The sequence below is a fragment of the Schistocerca piceifrons genome, chromosome 2 (assembly GCF_021461385.2).
Source record: "Schistocerca piceifrons isolate TAMUIC-IGC-003096 chromosome 2, iqSchPice1.1, whole genome shotgun sequence".
NCBI classification, from domain to species: Eukaryota; Metazoa; Arthropoda; class Insecta; order Orthoptera; family Acrididae; genus Schistocerca; species Schistocerca piceifrons.
In genome coordinates, this window is record NC_060139.1 from 805742135 (window position 1) to 805763845 (window position 21711).

The 21711-nt window shown below is 36.6% G+C and overlaps 1 protein-coding gene across 1 annotated transcript in view; it reads left to right on the plus strand.

Annotated features, from left to right (window-relative positions):
• The window catches only part of LOC124774925 (inhibitor of Bruton tyrosine kinase), a 134065-nt gene that overhangs the window by 83522 nt on the left and 28832 nt on the right, over positions 1-21711 (plus strand). The window contains exons 12-15 of the mRNA XM_047249606.1: positions 572-767; positions 7918-8234; positions 15804-15973; positions 20715-21306. Of these exons, the coding sequence (XP_047105562.1) occupies positions 572-767; positions 7918-8234; positions 15804-15973; positions 20715-21306 (1275 nt within the window). The remainder of the gene's footprint in view (positions 1-571; positions 768-7917; positions 8235-15803; positions 15974-20714; positions 21307-21711) is intronic.

The following is a 21711-nucleotide window of genomic DNA, read 5'->3' on the forward strand; positions in this document are numbered from 1 at the left end:
TCAGAATATTTTAATACTCAGAATATGTCTCTCTCTTCTTTGTCTTATTTGTTTCCTTTTAAATTCTTAACTTCTTTTTTTATCTCCTTGCTTGTTTCTCCTCCCCCCCCCCCCCCCCCCCCAACTGTGCTCATGTTGGAAACTATCATTTTATGTTCTATTTGCCTTTATCACAATCAGTTGGCTTTATTACTTCCTTTAGTTATCCGATATTGTGAAATTTTTGTGCTAAGTAACACTACATGAATTCCTTGTCTGTTGTGTGATATTGGGATGATTTTGTGTTCTGACTAGTTTAATAGTCTTGCAGCTAAGTTTCTTTTCAGTTCATTTCTGATAGTGATGGCTGTAGTATTCTACATAGGAACTGTAGGGTTTACATAATGCACTTCATTCTGTTCTCTGGGTTTGGCTGATGTTATTGTTTTATATTAAATAATTGCTATAAACATTTATTTTTGAAATAGTTTGTGGATTTTTTTTTTTTTTTTTTTTTTTTTTGCACACTGTTCCTTACAATCATACAAGAAACAAGCACGTGATCACTAAAGGGTATTTTACATGAATGCAGGTATGAAGCTGGTTACATACATATGAAAAACGGTGTTCAGCCATCACTGAGGCCCCGCCTATCCTACAACAAATATCAAGATTTGTTTGATGTGAAAATAAAGTGTGAAGAAGGCCGGGAGCTACCTGCACATAAGTGTGTGTTAGCAGCAAGGCTGCAGTTCTTTGCTGCTATGTTCAGTAATCGTTGGCTCGGGGTATGTTATCTATTGTACAGATTACTTTCATACATTCTGTAAAAGTTGACATTCTGCGTACTCTGCCATTATTTGAATATTAATTGAATGCTGTTTTTTGGAGGAATTTTGTTACTATGGAACAGCTGTGAATCATAGATTATTTATTAAAATAATTATCATACCCTATACAAAATATTTCTTCCCAGTTCACAATTCCCAATAATAGTTAACATAATCTTGCCTGTTTTTATACCCAGTAGATGGACAACATACGTTAGAAAAGTAATAATTCTGGGAATAGTGTATTATCATTGGTTATGGGATTGTAGATTCCTTACAGCCTCCCTCTGATTGCAGTTCAGAAAGTCAAGGCACAAATGCTTCACCCCCCCACACACACACAAAATTTAAATCACTACTGATCAACCAACAGTCTGGCCTCCTAAGATACTTCACTCTTTCCACATTGTCATCTGTTTTCATTATTGAGCTTTGTCTTCCATTATTCTCAACTGCTAAAAGGAACTTGTGTCATCTACACGTTTGTGACACGGAGAAGGAATATTCTCCAGAACCTCTTCGTAGCTTTTTATAAGTCACAATAGCAGGTCCAGCCAAGAAAAAGTGCATTTTTAACTGGGAAATTGGGGAATATCTCTTTCTTGTCTGCATATACACCCTGTTCAGTGTTTTATAAAGGTTTACAGTGTGCCGTATATTTGTGTTCACGCCAGCCACTCACTGGCTTGCAATGAGGATTGTGTGTGTTAACCATTATTACAGTGTGTGACAAAATACCAAGCATTCTGACCTTTGATGAGATTAACCCTAACTAGAAGTGAGAGACAAAAATTGTATCTGCCTCAAAATTATGATTTATCTGAGTCAAACTGTTTAAAACATCTTGGAATTGGTTATTGCAAAACTCTTTAATCATTGTGTTGAACATTGTTGAGCAACCACATTCTAATTAGGAATTACTCCCGAGGCAGCTAAATCCAATTAGCACTTAACAGTTAGATCCTGGTCACATCAAATTTAAAGGTAGGCTGCTGTTTCAGTTAACAAACATTGACGTTATATTAATTGGGAATGTTTCTGAATACATTATACAGGCAAAATTCCAACGCCAGGAGTGGCACACTGCAAACTCTCCAGATCCCAAGCGAGAATGAGCAAACTCAAAATAATAATTCTGTTTTTAGTCTGGGGGTTGTCCACAATGAATTTGTGCCTCCGGGACAAATACTCACTTAAACTTTTTATTGGATAGTCATAGAAAAATTCAGGGAAAAATGAGGCACGTGTACAACCCTGCTTTGCAAATACTTACATGCTGCCTCCCATCACAGAGCAATACTGTAGTAAAGTTGGTGTATGACGATCCCTGACAGTTGCAGTGGGCTGTGTGTGGCAGCTGTGTATGCATGCCACCACCAGTCACGTAACACAGTTTTTGACACCTCTGTGGTAGCACCTCAGAATTGCTGGAGCTATATAGATGGCTACTGTTGTGACCTACAGACATCTGTATTTCACTGTTGAAAGCTGTCAACATTGCTGCAAGCAAAATAGCATTCCTGTGGTTCCTCAGCTTCCCTATATGCTGGGTCCCAATCTATATGATTTCTTTTTATTCCTCAAACCCAAAAAATCATTTGAAAGGGCTTTTGGGGAAATATCCAGAAGAGCAGAACTGAGGTGCTGATAGATATTTTGGCAGAAGCCTTTCAAAACTATTATAAAGACTTGAAACGTTGTTCTCACTGGTGTGTAATTGCCAGAGGGAGTTTTTCTGAAAGGAACAACCTTGTTGTACATAAAAAAATAAAATTCGTGGTTACATAAAATATATTACATTACTTTTCTAACACACCTTGCACACCTTGTCCTTACATACAAGTAGAGGTCAGAGCTGATGTCATCTTTCTCATATATTCCTTAATTATAGTTTAGACTGCATAACTCTTTTGTATGAAACTTGGCAGTACTGCTACTTCTCTGAACAGTTATCAGAACATATGTGGGAGGTAGTTAAACAGAACTGTTTCATTTGGAAAGAATTATGCAATTTATATGGCTCTTCTTTCCTTGTTCTTGCTATTCTTTTCTCCGTTGTCTGTTAACGCCCCCCCCCCCTTCCCCGCTTCTCTCTCTCTCTCTCTCTCTCTCTCTCTCTCTCTCTCCTCCCCTCCCCCTCCCCCCCCCCCCCACACAACTTGCTTCCCCCCGCCCTTTATTATGTTTGAAAATGTAATGCTAGCAATTCTGTGAATTTGGAACTCTAGGCTGCTGTTACTGCCTATATATCTTACCTTTCTTTCTATAACAACAAAAACAATCAATTATTGATAAAATTATTTAGTGGGTAGATAAAAAACCTACTCACCAAGTGGCGGCAGGAGACACACACAAAAAACTATTGTGATTGGCAAGTTTTCAGAGCCAGTGGCTGCTTCTACAGGCAGAGGGGTTGAATGGGAAGGAAGAAGGGCGAAGGAAAAGAACTGGAGAGGACTAAGAAAAGGGGTAGATTTCGGTAAAGTCACCCAGAACCGCGAGTCAGGGGAGACTTATCAAACGGGATGAGAAGGAAAGGAAAGGAAAGGAAAGGAAAGCTTTCCTTCTAATCCTGTTAATTTTTTCAACTTTATATGTTTTACATTTCTTCAAAATCCTTGTAGAACATGCACCTTTGTTTAAAATTTATATTTCATCTATCCATGTGTGGCCTGGATTGTTTAAATTTAGATTTCATCTATCCATGTGTGGCCTGGATTCAACTCCTTGCCAATGTATAACGGTGCATGTTCAACAAGGATTTCCAAGAAATGTTAAACATATAAAGATGGAAAAAAATTAACGGGATGAGAAGGAAAGCTTTCCTTTCCTTCTCATCTCTTACGGTAAGTCTCCCCTGACCCCTGGGTCTGGGTGACTTTCCCGAAATCTAGTCGTTTTCCTATACCTCTCTAGTCCGTTTCCTTTACCCTTCTGCCTGAAGAAGGAGTTCCTGGCTCCGAAAGCTTGCCAATCACAACAGTCTTTTATGTATGTGTTTTGCCACTTGGTGATAAGATTTTTTATCTAGCCAATTAAATAATTTTATCAATAAGTGATTGTTTCAGGCAATTAAATGATGCATGTAAGTCCTTTAGCACTAAAAGCAGCCTAATCAAGAATGAAAGAGACAACATTATAAGTGCAGAGAAATGAATCTGAATGATAATGCAGGCAATTTGACAACCTTCTCAATTCAAGGTTCACAAAATGAGTTTCCATGGATGAACAAGAAAAAAACTAATGAAGAGAACTTGACCACTCCAACTGTTGGAGAAGTAAGAACTACCCTGAAATAGCTAAAGAACAAGGCAACCAAAACAGACAAAATCGTTGCAGCATTATTAAAACAGGGTGGATAGAAACTGGCAATTGGAATGACTCCTTTTAAAAATGGTGATGCAAAACTGAGACGAGGCAGAAATGCTATAAAAGTGGAATGGTGAAATTATTTGCATACATTACAAAAAAGATCAAATGGAGTATGCAGATTACTTAAGAATTTCATTTCTAAATTTGTGTTGAGACGCAGAGTGACAGTTGAGGAATATTTCTGGAGTCACTGTATATTCACAATCTTCTTTCCCACCCACCCACATCCCAAACATATGTTCACAGTTTCAAATGTGCAGCATAATTAGTTTGTTCTTGACAGATAGAAAGGTTTGACGTGTTTTAATGTGCTCAGTGATTTTTTTATTATTATAAACAATTGAGTAAAGAATTTGCATCCAGTTTTGTGTGAAAAATGAAATAAAGTGCTCTAAAACACTTCAAATGTTGACAGTGACATATGGTGACTCTGCTTTATGTAATAAATAATAAAAACAAAAAAAGTTTACAAGTGGTAAAAGCTCTTTCAATAAGGCCGAGAAGATGCCAAAGATGAACCTCACTCTGGATGTCCCAGCACATCAACAGATGATAACATCAAAGCTGTGATGTTTTGAAAATCGTCTAATTATCAAGAGAAGTTGCTGAAAATGTTGGCGTATTGGTTAGTTTGTGTCGTGCAATTTTTTCGGCTGTTTTGGGATGAGCCGTGTGTCAGCAAAGTTTGTTCCAAATTTCTCAATTTTGATCAGAAGAACCGTCACTTGAGCGTCACCCAGGAGCTCTCAAATGATGTCAATGATGATCCTGATTTGCTCAAAATGGTCATAACTGGTGACAAAACATGGGTTTACGGTAAATGGCATTGAAACAAAAGCCCAATCGTGCCAATGGAAGCATCCCAGAGAGCCAAGATCGAAAACGGCACGCCAAGTTTGATCAAATGTCAAAGTTTTGCTCACTGGGTTTGTCCCCCCCATGAATTTTTGCTCAAGGTCAAATGGTCAACAAGAAGTATTACTTTGACGCTATGCACCTTTTGTGAGAAGAAACAAAAAAGTCCAGAATTCTGGTCGCAACTCATTCTGTTGGAGATATGTGAACCCAATATGGTAAGGTTATACACATATTTTTCTACTTGCTCACTCTTTTCTACTTTATTTATTTATTTACACATAGAGTTCCATAGGATCAAATCGAGGAGCAAATCTCCAAGGTCATGGAATGTCAGTACATGAAGTTACAACATAAAAGTAATAACAGATAAAAATCAAATTTTTATGAACCCAAGAAAAGTCAAGCCATAAGTTTAAGTAAATGCAGTGAACAGAATAACACAAGAATCGGCTTAATTTTTCAAAGAACTCCTCAACAGAATAGAATGAGTGAACCATGAAGAAACTGTTCAGTTTTGATTTGAAAGTGCGTAGATTACTGCTAAGATTTTCGAATTCTTGTGGTAGCTTACTGAAAATAGATGCAGCAGTATACTGCACACTTTTCTGCTCAAAAGTTAAGGAAGTCTAATCCAAATTCAGGTAGGATTTCTGCCAAGTATTAACTGAGTGAAAGCTGCTTATTCTTGGGAATAAGCTGATATTGTTAACAAGAAACGACAGTAAAGAATATATACATTGAGAGCTCAATGTCAAAATACCCAGACTAGTGAAGAGGGATTGACAAGAGGTTTGCAAAGTTACACCATTTATCTCATTTGTGTTCTTTCAGTCGACCCCCCCCCCCCCTCCTCTCTCTCCTCCCCCCCCACCCTCCCCCATTCTCAAGAAACTAGGCTACAAATTGGCTCCAGGGCAGACAACAATGTAAGATCACATCTTATACACAATACAGATAAGAGCCAACACATAACATGTCTGGTGTGTATAAAATAACTTGTAGTGAATGTGATAACTTCAGAGTGAGATGCAGAGAAAAATGTCAGTGAAGTGAATCCCTCAGCATTCAATGCACATTTAAGAGAATACAAACATTCTGCTAATGACATCAACAAAAACAAACATCACTGCTGTTTGTTTGTAAAATGGAGAAGGGAAGATTATTAAATATTCTAGAAGAAATTGAGATATACACCAATATGAAGAAACAACCAGACAACATACTTAATGAACAAACAGAGTTACAGAATAAGATGTATACACACAATTTCAACAATGCTGTAAACAAATAATTTTGGTTTGGATTCTATATCCTGCATGTAAAATTGCCTAATTTGATGTGATATGTTGGATTATTTTGCAGTATATTCTACCTTCATATGCCAATTGTCAAACAATTCTGTGCCACAGGTTGACTTACATTACTGCTACAGTATGTACAGGTGACATTTTGCAGAAATCAATGTACACTCAGTTGTTTATGGCTCTGTATCAGATGTCACTGATGATGGGTTATAAACCCGAAAATCAGTTTTAGCAAATAAATATTACTAGTGCAGCTCATGATATATAGATAATGTCCTTTAATAAATTTTCTGTTTGTCATATTACACTGTGAAACCTGCTTCTAAATAGAACAGTAACATTGTATTGTATGTGAAGCTGTATATATGTGACCTTCAGTCACGGTTATCACTTTGGAGACTCTTACTTAGAACAACATTGGCTTCGGAAACTGGCCATTTATGCCATTACTTAAAGCATTGCTGACACACATGTAATTCACATATGTTCAAGAGTAATACATATTAAAAAGGGCCAAATTTCAAGGTTTATTCATATTTTCTTTAGCTCTTCAGTAGTTTACAAATTTTAAAATAATGTAGACAGTCTAAGTATCATCCAAAGATAAGAGTGCAAGGTGAGTTACTGAGCAATTTCTCCCTCTGGAGCTTCAAAAAATTGTGCTCACTCAAGAAATGTGACATTTGTAGCAGAATTATAGCAAACTGCGAAACCTAACAAATACATGAATGAAATTGTCAGTGCATTCGTATTGACTCAGCCATTCATGACAGCAGCTGTTATGTTCACTACTGTTTCTTTCAAAATAGTTCAAGGAATTGACATCAGAAGGAAACACCAGTCAAGGGGAAGGTTGCAAGATGTCTGTGCATTGTTTTCATATGAAATGAGTTCAATTTTTTAATGATAGGCGGCTCATGTGTCGAGAAAATCATGGTCTGGCCTATACTCTGGCACATTCAAAAGAATGCAGCGTGAGCTATTGTTGGGCTTGGTTTCCAAAATGTCAAGATGACCCAATATTAATGTGTATGCTAGAAAGGTCTAGTTAGGAACACTTTCGCAATATTAATTCCTCCACTGCTCTAATTGCCGAACGAGGACTCTTATTTGAGAGGACAGTGGTAGCCATCTAGATGTAAGTTTTCCGTGTTTCTCTAGATCGGTTAAAACAAATACTGGTAGATGGTTCCTTTGAAAAAGTTTTCCTTGCTAGCCTTCCCCCACTTGTGCTTGTGCTCTGTCTTTAATGATCTTGTTGATAGGACATTGAACACTACTGTTCCCTCCTCCCTCCCTTCTTACCACCCCACCCTCTGAAAAAGAAGTTTTGGTACATATTTCCAGTAATAATTTCAATTTGATAATTTATTCTGTTACACCAGAACATATAGAAAAGTGCAATAGTTGCATATTTCTCATATATGTGTAATAGAAACCATGTCCAAAGGGTAATGGGAAGAAAATGTGTTTTTAAGCTGTCAGCAAATTATTACTCATACCAACATATTTGTAACTTAAAATGTTACAGGATCAGTGACTAAATAATTACAACCTGTCATTCATTGTTCCAGTCTTTAACAAGCAGTTCCTTGAACCTGCCAGTTCCTTATAAGGTTCTGGAGGTACTGGTTCACTATCTTTATGAAGATGAAGCACCTGCTGTTCTTGCTTCAGAGGATATTGACTTTATATGTAACACACTTGTCCTTGCAAACCAGTTGTTTGCTACACGGCTTTTGGAAATTTGTGAAGTGGCGCTTGCTAACTTGGTCACATTACGGAATGTGGCAGGTCTTCTTCAATTGGCTGACACACACCAGGCAAACCAGCTAAAGCAATGCTGTTTGCAATATATATGTTTGAATTTAAGTGCAGTATTGGAATCAAGGTGAGTGAGCTTTCAAATTTCTTTTTACACTTTTGTAATGGCAGTGTAAAGATTGTACTGATTGTCTTAAGTAAAGAGAAACTTCTTCTTAATAACAGATTTCAGATTGTTTAAAAAATGAAAGAAACTGAAATAAATTACAAGGGTTCATATCTGTGTTGTATGGATGCAGAAATGTGTGGCTGTAACAAGTATGATTTTACAAGATGTCACACAGGCACATCTTTTTTCACTTTATCTGAATGATTCAGATCATTCAAGAAAGTGTGTCTAGTACATTAATTGCTGGTTGATGTCTTATGGTCTCAAATTGTGATAATGATAATATTATCTAGCAACAAAAAAAAAAAAAAAAAAAATAAAAATAAAAATAAAAAATGAGAAAGTGCTCACTGTTCTTTTTTTGTACTCTGTTCACTGTTGGTGAGAGATCATCATCAGGAAAGTTACAGGCTTAACTCCCACTTTGTGTCTGGATCAAACTGGTATAGTTGAATACTGACTTTTTTAAATTAAAGTCGTCAATAACTTCTCGAGAGAACATGAAACCAGGAGCTGCTGTGTGTGGATTGTATGTTGTGGTAACTACCTACTGCATATCTTCTTGATATGAAGCCTAAGAGTTTATTTAATGAGCCATCAGATTCAGTGACTGTCCTTTCAAATTGTTCCCTAAATTGAAGATAAGGTTACTTTTGCAGTGACTTCAGTGTAATGCATGGACAGACTGAAAACATTACTGACAGTAAGATTTCTGTGTAGACTTCCATGGCCAATAGTGACTGAATATTGTATGGAGTATGAATTTGGGTGTCATTCCTCCAGATGCAGTAGTTACAACTTGTTAAAAATTTAAACAGTAGATTACCTTTGCTTCTCTCTCTCTCTCTCTCTCTCTCTCTCTCTCTCTCTCTCTCTCTCTCTTCAGAGTAATCATGTAGATGTTGATTGTAGACTAATTCTATTAAAACAAGAATTCACTTGAGCAAACAGTAAATTATTGGGAGTCAGAATAGTTGGCCAGTTCATACCTGCAGGAGGTGCTGTTCCAGTATTGCCGATAGACACATTTACAAGTGGAAAAAACTTTTCCTAGCCCTTTGAACTGTGGGTTCCTTGCTGAGCAATGGAAAGCTAGTTGGGGTGGGGTTTGACTAATAACGGCAATGTCTCCTTATGTTGGTGAACAGATGTTGGTGGCATCCTTACATATACAAAGGCAAGTGTCAGTTTGACATACTGTGAGGACCATTATTACAGATTTCTTTTTCTGAAGACTAAAACAAAGGTTTGGCAAGTTCGTATTACAAGTTAATAATGATAAAGAAAATATAAAAGCAGCTACATAAACATTGTGTAAGGAGTGAAAATAGATGGATGAAAAGTAAGAGACTAGAGCTTCATCCTCCGCTGTAGGCTTGTACCTTCAAAATCATAAGTGGAAAAGATGTGCAGGGAACAGACAAAAATACATAGGAAGTTATGTAGGAGACTATGGGTTATAAGTGTACCCAATAACAACTTGATAGGATGAAATACGGAAAAAGAAATGAAGGGGGGGGTGGTGGTGGTGGTATATGGATAAATAAAGAAAGAATTTAACAAAACTGGAATTCTGGCAGCAGTGACCACAGGGCTAAGTAGATGGAAAAGAACAAAATAGAATTTAATATTTGAGAATATAGGTACAGCAAAGAGGTGGCAATAAAGCCATGGGGAACTTGTTATATATGCAATATTATGAATCAAAGAGAAAATAAAAGAATGCAGTTGGAAGCCCTCAGGTCACAAAATGAAACTGACAACTAGTAAATATGATGGAAAATTGGAGTGAATGTGGGAAAAATGTATAAGTAAGTTAAAAACATACTTTTTAGGAAAAATCCCTGTATATTTAACATAGTTTAGAGGAGGAGGAAGAGATGATAGTGTCTGTATTAGACATTGAAGTGGAGAATTAAGTGATCCATTACTGTAATCACAATTTGACCAAGCACTGAATTTTGGAACTCAAATGAGCAGAGCCGAAGAAACACATGGGATTTAATGACCAGAATGAGACGTATCAGAATGCATAGTGCTGTCCAAATAATTTCTGCACAGCTTTTTCTACAAATAATTCATTCTTTGAGTCACTTAGTAATTTCTAAACTCATTTAGAATGAAAGGTGATTTACCATCATAGCTGAAGTAATTTAGTTAATTACACATCTGTTAACGACTTCAATAGAGAAAATTCTATTTCTGTCACTTTAAAAGCCAACTTCTGTGGTAGTCAGTTATTTTATTCTGCTTTTAAGATAACACTTTATTTCTGGTGGCAGGCATCTCATTGTCAGTATTGTTTGTTAAAAGGTGTAAAACCCAGAAAGAATGCTCAAATGCATCACAACTTTGAGAATGTGTAGAACAGTGTACAAATGACAAATCATTAAGATTACAAAGAAATGACTTCTATTTAGGCCCAGCTTTACCCTCTCGCATGTCTGGAACGGTCAGTGTTGAGTCAAGCATATTCAGTGAAGAGCTGTCAAATGTAATCGAAACATGAAAGCAAATGACAGGATGCTTTGTCAATATCAGTGGATGAAATATCATGTTTTGATTGAGTATGAATGTTGCAGATTAGTCAGTTAAGGGAAATGGGTTTGTCATATCGTGGCCCTTTTTTTTTTTTTTTTTTTTTTTTTTTTTTTTTTTTTTTTTTTTTTTTTTTTTTTTTCCAATTGATCCGTAGTGAGGAGGTCCTCCAGGATGTGGAACATGTCAGAAAAACAACAATACATGACAAATATTTAAACTAAAACAAATAAGCTAATGTACCATTCCACAGGTCCCAAGTGGAATGATCGTCATTTTTTAATGAACACTAAGGGTCATTTTACAAATACTATTGCACTGAATTTAAAATAAAAAAGTTTTATATTTATTTATAAGGTAAGAAACATGTAATACAACTACTGTAATACTTATTTACAATAACACATTACTGCACTGAAATGGTGCAGAAGTTAGATTATACTTACACACACACACACACACACACACACACAAATTTTCAGTGAACACATTACTGCACTGAAATTGTGCAGAAGTTATGTTGTACTTATATACAAATCAGTTGGTTTTCCTCAGAAATTCATCAATGGAGTAGAAGGAGTTGGCCACCAATAAATCCTTTAGGCTTCTCTTAAACTGAATTTCATTGGTTGTTAAGCTTTTTATGGCTGCTGGCAAGTTATTGAAAATGTGTGTTCCTGAATAATGCACACCTTTTTGTACAAGACTAAGTGACTTTAAATCCTTGTGAAGATTATTCTTATTTCTAGTATTGATTCCATGAATTGAGCTGTTGGTTTGAAAAAGTGATATATTTTTAATGACAAAGTTCATTAAGGAATAAATATATTGGGAAGCTGTAGTTAGTATCCCTAGTTCCCTAAACAGGCTTCTGCAGGATGTTCTTGAGTTCACACCACATATAATTCTTACTGCACGTTTTTGTGCCCGGAAAACTTTAGCTTGGCTTGATGAATTACCCCAGAAAATAATCCCATATGACATTATGGAATGAAAGTAAGCATAGTATGCCAGCTTTTTCATTTTTATATCCCCTATGTCTGACAAAATTCGCATTGCAAACAGAGATTTGTTAAGACGCTTCAGCAGTTCTGTGGTGTGCTCCTCCCAGTTGAATTTATTATCAAGCTGTAATCCCAAGAATTTAACACCGTCCACTTCTTCTATCTTCTTGTCATCATATGTTAGACATATACTCTTGGGACACCCCTTACAAGTTCTGAACTGCATGTAGTGTGTTTTTTCAAAGTTTAGTGACAAAGAATTGGCTAGGAACCAGTGATTAATGTCTACAAATATTTTATTGGCTGATCTTTCTAAGACTACACTTGATTTGCTATTTATTGCAATGTTTGTATCATCAGCAAACAAAACAAACTTGGCATCTGGTAATGTTACTGATGAAAGGTCATTGATATACACAAGAAAAAGTAAGGGCCCCAAAATGGAACCTTGTGGGACCCCACATGTAATTAGTTCCCAGTTGGATGATGCCTGATAGCTTGATACATGTCTCTTTCCTAATAACACCCTTTGTTTCCTGCCAGAGATATAAGATTTGAACCATTTTGCAGCATTTCCTGTTACACTATAATATTCTAGTTTACTTAAAAGGATATTGTGATTTACACAGTCAAATGCCTTTGACAGATCACAAAATATACCAGTTGCCTGCAATTTTTTGTCTAATGAATTAAGTACATTTTCACTGTAAGTGTAGATAGCCTTCTCAATATCAGAACCTTTTAGAAATCCAAACTGTGACTTTGACAGTATGTTATTTGAGATAAGATGGTTATAAAGACGACTGTACATTACTTTTTCGAAAATTTTTGAGAATGCTGGCAACAGTGAAATTGGACGGAAATTTGATGCTATTTCTTTATCTCCCTTCTTAAACAGTGGCTTAACTTCAGCATATTTCAGCCATTCGGGAAATATTCCACTGATAAACGACTGGTTACACAGATAGCTTAATATGTTACTTAGCTCAGAATCACATTCTTTAATTAACTTTGTTGATATTTCATCATACCCACTAGATGTTTTTGATTTTAAAGATTTTATGATGGACATTATTTCTGTTGGGGTAGTGAGGGTCAAATTCATATTATGGAAGTTACTTGAAATGTCTGGTCTAAGGTAATCCATAGCAGCATCTACCGAACCTGACAACCCCATCTTTTCAGTAACAGTTATAAAATGTTTGTTAAAAAGTTCTGCAACACTATACACATCTGTCACCAATGCATCATTTACTCTTAATGCTATTTGTTCCTCTTCATGTCTGGTTCTACCGGTCTCCTCCTTCACTATATCCCATATTGTCTTTATTTTGTTATCTGATATGACTATCTTTTCCTTGTAATATATTTGCTTTGACATCCGTATTACAGTCTTTAATATTTTGCAGTATTTCTTATAATGTGCTATAGCATCAACATTGGAAATGTTTCGGATTGACAGATACAGTTTTCTTTTTGTTTTACAAGATACCCCTATTCCTCGAGTAATCCATGGCTTCTTTGTAGACTTTGCTCTAACCTTGGTAAGTTTTGGGGGAAAGCAGTGTTCAAATAAGGTAAGCACTTTATTAGCAAAAATGTTATATTTTTCATTCATGCCATGAGCACTGTAAACATCAGTCCAGTGAATGTCTCTGAGGAGTGTCCTAAAATAATCAATTTTTGGCTTACTGATTACCCTCTTGAGCTCAGATTTAACAGATTTTATATCCTGTTCAGTATTAACATTTAACAGAAGGAACTGCATGTCATGGTCTGAGAGGCCATTGACTATTGGTTTTGTAATATAATTTTGTTCATTTGACTTTTCTATAAAGATATTATCAATGGCTGTTTGTGAGCAAGTGGTTATCCTAGTGGGGAACTTTACTGTGGGAATTAAGTTGAATGATAGTGTTACTAACTCAAATAGGTTCTTATTGGGAGAGTCTTTAAGGAAATCTACATTGAAATCACCAGCAACCACTATTTCTTTGTTTTTGGTTGTTAAATGGGCCAGTACAGCTTCAAGGTGGTTTACAAACAGATTAAAGTTACCTGCAGGTGCTCGATATACACTTAATATTATGAAAGATTTTTTGTGAAAATCTAATTCTGTTGCACATGCTTCCATATGCTGTTCTAGGCAAAATTTATGAATGTCTATGTTCTTAAATTTATGACAGTTCCTGATGAATGTGGCAACTCCTCCTTTCTCCATTTCTGATCTACAATAGTGAGATGCTAACCTAAACCCTGTAACACTTAAAAGTTCTATACCAGTGGTCACATGATGTTCAGAGAGGCAGATTATGTCAGCTGGGTTTGAAGACTCTAATTCATCTATGCAGATAGTTAATTCATTAATTTTATTTCTCAGTCCTCGAATATTTTGATGCAATAAAGATAGCTGACATTTCACATTGACTGACTTAAAATTGGATGGAGTTAAAATATCTGCTGACAGTTGAAAATTCTTAACCAATGGCTGTTTATGTTGATGTAATAAGCTGGAATTATGTTTTTTGATTTCTTTCTCAAACTGAAGGTTTGTCTCAGTTCTAACCTCTCTTAAAATTTGTTTTCTTTCTGTCCTCCCTACCCTAAAAAAGGGTCTTTTCTGAATCCTATAACCACTGGTATTTTACCACTCATGACAGTGCCTCCCCCCTTTAACTTTCCTGCTATTTCCCCAGCCAATTTACCCTTCCCCTTCCTGTTGAGGTGAAGGCCATGCCTAGTATAATCCCACCTACTGACAGAATCAACATGAACCACACCAATGTGTGACCCCGCACCCGACATGAGCAGCCGTTCCAGCTCCAAATTAACTCTCTTGACAGAAGAGTTCAAATGAGGTCGGTCATGGCGCCCAAGAACAGATACAAACTCAACACTGGTATGCCTCGATGCTGATGCAATCTTCGCTTCATCGTATCATGGCTTCTGTGCTCATGTGTATCATACTGTTATGAAAATGAATACAATTGGATTATTGTAGACAGTGAGTATTGGATATGGGACTAGACAATGTCAACATAATTATGGTTGACAATTTTTTGCCCTTGTTTCTGTAATAGATCATACATCTTCATCCACAGTGTTGAGTTGATGCTAGAGCACTGCAGTTAGTGTGGACTTGCATGTGCTAATGGTTCATCACTGTCTGTCACTTTAGTGCCTGCTTCCATTGTCCAGATAATCACAAACGGCATGAGATCAGAATAAGCATGTGAACTTCATATGTGACATGACTGATGTTTTTCGAAGGGATCTTAAAACCTTTCTTATAATGAAGTGTTTCAGCTTGGCATTGCTGGTCAGTGCAGCAGGTAAATAGGAATGCAATGATTTGGGGTACCATGTGATAAAAGCTATAACAGCAGCTTGCTGGTACTGTAGGCAAGTGGAACAGAAACTGCTTCGTCAGTGTGTGATGTACTGACCCATCTGCATCCAACTCCTCATTCCAATTTCAGCAGGACAGTGCACTACCATATGCAGTCAAGAATGTGCTAGTGTTCTTCACAGAAAGACAACTACCACTGCTAACTTGGTTGCACACTGACCTAACATGGTACATATCAAACATGTGTATGATGTGGTTGGTTGATTGATAACTTGTTTTTTGTGGTTTTTTAACAACCACTGTTAATACTTTGTGTGCTCTCACAGAGTCTGTACAGAGAGATTCCTCAGAAACATATTCTGGCACTCTTTTACTCCCATGCTCTACACTGTGACATTTACTAACTATAATTGCGACATATGGAGACTTCACACCATATTGAAATCTGAAAATACAAGATTTTACACAGTTGTGTAATTCTGATAATTGGTATTATTATGTACATAAAGTTAATTTCTTTCACAAATATGCTTCCTGGTGTTTTTAATTTTCACTGTCATCAGTGTAGTTGTTAGTTGTGTTCTAAGAAGCAATTTCATTTTATCTTGTGTCTAATGTTTTTGTTCTTTCTTGCAGGTCATTAGAAGCTGCCAGTGATAACATTTTGGAAGAGCTAAGCAAGTACTATTGCGAGTTAAACCCTGCATTGTGCAAACGTATTATCACACCATACTCAAGTGCACCAAGTGAAGAGGTCGTTCAGTCAATAGCAGGATCTCATCCATTCACCTTTGACTTGGATAAAGGTACAAAAGTGATAAAAACAAATAATCTTATACTAAAGATGACTAAAATGCTTTCTTTTTTTTATATATTTTTATGTTTAGCTTGAAATTGCCCCCAGCTCTCACTTACCGTAGTAGCAAATTATATAATTTGAGTTGCAATGTAACAGCAGATGTGGACACAAAGAACAGATGGCTCAATTTCTTTCTTTTGCTCCTTTCAACTCACTGAAAAGATTGAAGAGTTTGAGGACAGCGTATTTTTTTTTTTTTTTTTTTTTATTAACTAGTAAAACCATCCAGAATCCTAATTCAAAAGAACTAAAGTTAGCAGCATCAGTGGCCAAAGTCTTTCAAAGAAGACAAAGATGATGAAAATTTTCATCATTTGAGCCGTGTTTGCTGTAGTTGTTGTTGTGTGGTCTTCAGTTCGGAGACTGGTTTGATGCAGCTCTCCATGCTACTCTATCCTGTGCAAGCTTCTTCATCTCCCAGTACCTACTGCAACCTACATCCTTCTGAATCTGCTTAGTGTATTCATCTCTTGGTCTCCCTCTACGATTTTTACCCTCCACGCTGCCCTCCAATTCTAAATTGGTGATCCATTGATGCCTCAGAACATGTCCTACCAACCGATCCCTTCTTCTAGTCAAGTTGTGCCACAAACTTCTCTTCTCCCCAATCCTATTCAATACCTCCTCATTAGTTACATGAGCTACCCACCTAATCTTCAACATTCTTCTGTAGCACCACATTTCGAAAGCTTCTATTCTCTTCTTGTCCAAAGTATTTATTGCCCATGTTTCACTTCCATACATGGCTACACTCCATACAAATACTTTCAGAAATTACTTCCTGACACTTAAATCTATACTCAATGTTAACAAAGACAGAACTGGCACCAATGTGTTCTGGAAGAATTGCAGCATATTTTCATTCTAGTTTTATTTATGGTAGCAAATTGTTAAGATTACATTCTCGTGCGTAAAGTTTATGAAAAGGCGTTTCTTGGCAATGTTACTGAAAAGTTTTTTGTTACTGAACTGAGGTGAACTCATTTTGCAAATGAAGCCTTAAACATGAATCATGTTTTTATTTGCCTCAAATTGGCAATGTATTGGAGATCTCTAACATGAGATCATTTCAGTTAAATGCAACACTTGATGGTGCACTCTCGCATGAAAACCCTCTGTGATTGCTTGTTTGGTTTGAATACTTCATTACAAGATACACAATCTGAGGTTTATAATTAATCCATTCTTGAAATGAGGGAACTTATAGTGTCAATTTGGAAGAAAGAAGAAAAGTATTGTCACAATTAAAATGCAAACAGTGAGAGGGGTTTCTATTATGTAACCAAGACTGACATCTAGGGATAGAATCGAATTTTTGAAATCATCTATTCGGTGATATAGGTTAAAATCCAAGGTAGCACATTCTGGAGCCATTCATTCTGCTGGGACCTTGTTTGTGAGTAATTGAGGAAAAAGAAAATTTGGAATTTTGTGTGGTGTTCCAGAGCATTAAAATTGTTAAGCACATGGAGAACAGTTTCGTGGAATTTCGGTTGATATACTTTTGTAATGTATAGAAGGTTGGGGTTTGAAACTCAGCATTGAAATGTCTTTGATTCTTTTTTTTTCCCCCCTCGAGTAATTTTTTTTAATTGGTAATCCTCATGTCATTACAATCATCATATCAAAAAATTCATTTGCTCTTATTTTGTCTTGAAAAAAGGAGGATTGAAATCTTTGTGCATGTGATTTTATTTTTATTTGTCTATTATAATATTGAAACATTTGAAAATGCAGTTCCGTCAGTTAAACATTTGAAACATTAATTCTTATTGCACTGTGGACGAAATAATGCATATAAAGATTTAAATGAAAGAAAGGATTAGAAAAGACATGGAATTCAAGCAATGTGGAATAGAAATAATGAATGCAATGACATGGATGAAATTATAAAACAGAAGTTGTTAAATCGCAGTTAATAGATAAAAGTAATAAAATCACATGCACAAAGATTCCATACGATAAAAAGAATGATTGAACGACAAAATAAGAGCAAATGAAATAGTTAATATGATTAAAATGACTTGGCAAAGGCTGAGGGATTTAAAAAATATGTATATTTAAGCCAATTAGTCGAATAAAAATAATGATGATGAAAATGATGTCAATAAACATTTGAAAATAAATTTAGAGCATCTTATGAGATTCTAATCCATGACCTTCTGTACACACCCACAAGTAATGTATCTATTCCACTATGCCACAGGGCTGCCCTTTGAATGTATCGTATCCACTATGCCACAGAACTGTTCTGCCTATCATTTTTAATGCTGAAGAATATCGTGAGAAATTCCAATATTCCTCGCCTCCCCCCACCCCCATTCAGTTATTCGCAAACAAGGGCACCCCAGGGTGAATGGCTGCAGTGTGTGATACCTGGGACCCTAGCCTACATCACCATGTAGACATTTTCGCGTCTGGGGACCTCTGCTTGTGATATGAACTTCATTTGCCCTCAGTTGCTGACAAACATATTATTACTAACAGTAAAAACTCACAGAAATATAATTTTATGAAAAGGAAAATTACCACTCACCATATAGCAGAGATGCTGAGGTGTGTGTGTGTGTGTGTGTGTGTGTGTGTGTGTGTGTGTGTGTGTGTGTGTGTGTGTGTGTGTGTGTTGGGGGGGGGGGGGGGGTCTATTGTTGACAAGGGCCTTAACGGCCGAAAGCTTTATTTGTGACAGTCCTTTTGTTGGGTCTATCTACGACCTAGCATCTCCACTACAGGATGAGTAGCAACTTTCCTTTTCATAATATTGTTACATTCCATCATGGATATTCCATTGTTTGAGAAATATAATTTTACCATGCAGATAGCAGATCAGATAGTTAAAGTGCATGCATCAGTCTTTGATCTGAATCCACCTTTTTTGTGATAAAGGAAAATCTCTACAGTTATTGAAGTGACTCTGTCACTGTCATTGACATGCTTATTTCCTGCCCCCTACCCCATGGCTTCCAAGGTGTCATCAGGCCAGGATGCCAAAGCATAAGGAGGCCTCCACAGCAGGTGGACACAATCACTCACCATTGTGCATTGCCATGTTTTGAGCTGATGATGTTTACACCAAATATGCACATATGACAAACCAGAGCACACACAGTGGGATGTTCCACACTTAACAACTACCTGAACATTGTTTCCTGTTTCCCTGTTTTGTTGGTCTAAGAGTCAGAAGTAGAACATGTTTTCCTGCAGAATCGACATGCTACTCCACACCACTGAATAAAATTTGATGGACTTATTTCTGACATATCTGTGTCTCACAGCACACAACAAACAGTAAATAATAGGTAGAATATTGACCTCACAATTCTAAGAAATGAAAGCAAACTAAATCTCGCCGCCAAGCAAATGATCCCCCGGAACAGCAAGCTGCCTGACACTGCAGCATAGTGGAAGTGGGAAGTGTTGTAGTGATGGGAGTGAAGGTCTGACAACTTCAGAGTGGTTGCTGTGACTACAGGGCTCATGAGGTTGGCTGAATGGGTGCCGTGCCTTCCTTGTGTGACTCACCCCACTACTACTTCATAGCTGACAAGCTTAAAGTAATTTCAGACTGACTGTAGAGTAACAACAGTTAAATCAAACAGGTTTCCCACATGCCTCATCAGATATATGTTAGGTGCTTCCAGAGGTTGCCTGTTCTTTACCCCTTTCATCTTACCTGTCGTCCAACTTAAAGCTCTTTTTTTTTTTTTTTAACTGAGATTTGTACCATGTTCACAATGTTGTTGATTAGGCCACTATTCCCATTGCAGACTGTGTTGTTCCACTGTCATACCCAGTATTGTATGCTGACTAGACTAGTACAGTCCTGTATGCACTAAGAAACAAGGTTAATGCAGTCTCTGTTGTTGAGACAGTAAGGGTCTTGGAGCATTTGTATATTGAATATCTGCACCAAGCATTCCGCTGTGTTGATTGATTGTTGGGTGGAATGGCTTAGAAGGAATTCTTGATGTTGTTCCCATTGCAGAGACCATAAATGTGGTCATTAGCCAGTAACACGGCATGCACTGCGACTGGTGGCTCATCAGTTGTTGAGTGAATGGTAACGTCATATAATAAGTGGTGTCAGAGTGCACATACAGCCATTCACTACGTAGTATGAAGTGATCCCATGAGATCTAATTTTATTTTTTGCCTTGTAGCTTGAAGTGTGAGCCAAGTTATAAATACTTATGGCACTCTGGCCTGTGTTTGCTGCACCTTTAGTATGAAAATTTTGTTTGCCTGAACAAATGTTCCAGTGTCTTTGTCACTGAGTGGTCCAGACATTGTGGGAAGAGATGAGCCAGATTCACCAATGACTCCTGTCATATAGCCATGTTATTTGGCTATGGAGAGACTGGGAAATGATAATGCAGTGTTCTTCACATTCTGTGGCTAGTAAAGTCCTCCACAAATGTCTGTATCTGAATAAGAGTGGATGTTATTTGTATATGCAGACAGAGGTCGTATAGAAACATCCATAATGTGACATTCTGTCTAGTAGCTTTGTGACCCAAGTTGCATTAATGGGAAAGTTGTTTGTGTGGCTTGCCATGCTGATTTGTAAACATAAGCATTCCAATTTTACATGGTCAGATGAAACTGAAACGTACTTTAAAACTATTCTACAATTTCCTTTTGTTTCTCATTATTTGTGGTCTTAAAATTTATTGTGCTTAAATTTTCAGATCCAGATTCACCTGATACTGCTGCAAAGAAGTTGGTAAAATCAACTAAGAAAAAGATTAGAATTCGCAAAATAAGTGAGGGAGGAAAATTAAATGAACGTTCTCGGAATGAATCTATTTCATCTAACGCATCTTATAATTCAGATGATGGCGATACAAAAGGTGTACATTTAATGCTAGAAAATCTAACAGAAATAAAACATGAAGAAGCAAGAGAAGATTGTTTGGACTCATCTCAAAACACTAGTGATAGTCAGTCACCCAAGAATACGAACTCTTCCTCGTGGGTTAAAATAACTGGTAGCAATAAACATCAAAGGATAATAAAAGCAAGATTAAAAGCAATCTCTTGTGCTCAAGAAATATCAACAGAAAATCATGGAGAGGCCTTTGAAAAATTAGTTTCTAATTCACAACACTCAGCTGGAGATTTCCAAGAACAACAAAAAACTGTTATTGTTCCACACATTGTGCGAGCAACAGATAATTTGGAAAATAGTGGGCACAAAATGTGTGAAAATGATTTCCCAGAATTATGCAGGTCACCACCCCAACATGAAAGTCATTTCATCAAATCTGGGAGCAGAGTAAGGTAAGAAGCAGTAATTCTATTTTAATGATGGTTTATATAAGATATGTTAGAGATTGGAATTTAGAGTGTATGACAAATGTTTCTAAATATGGTACATTACTGAAAAGTCTTACAGAGTGCATAAAAACATTTCCTTGTTTGTCACTTTTTAATGAGCTTAGCTTGTCTTGGCTTCCTTCAGTTGCCTCTTATCAGTGTGAGAGCCACAGTTCCATCAGAAAATTTTAAAAAGTTCATTATTTTGTAGAGCTGTGTTCTCATCCGCTTCATTAAATTACTTTCCAGCAATTTTCATATTGTTCCACACTGCCGACTTATGTCATTGCAATCCCACTTGAGTTGAATTTCATCATAAAAGTTTTAAATCTGTCACTTACTTGGGGGAAGTGACCTCTGAGCAATATT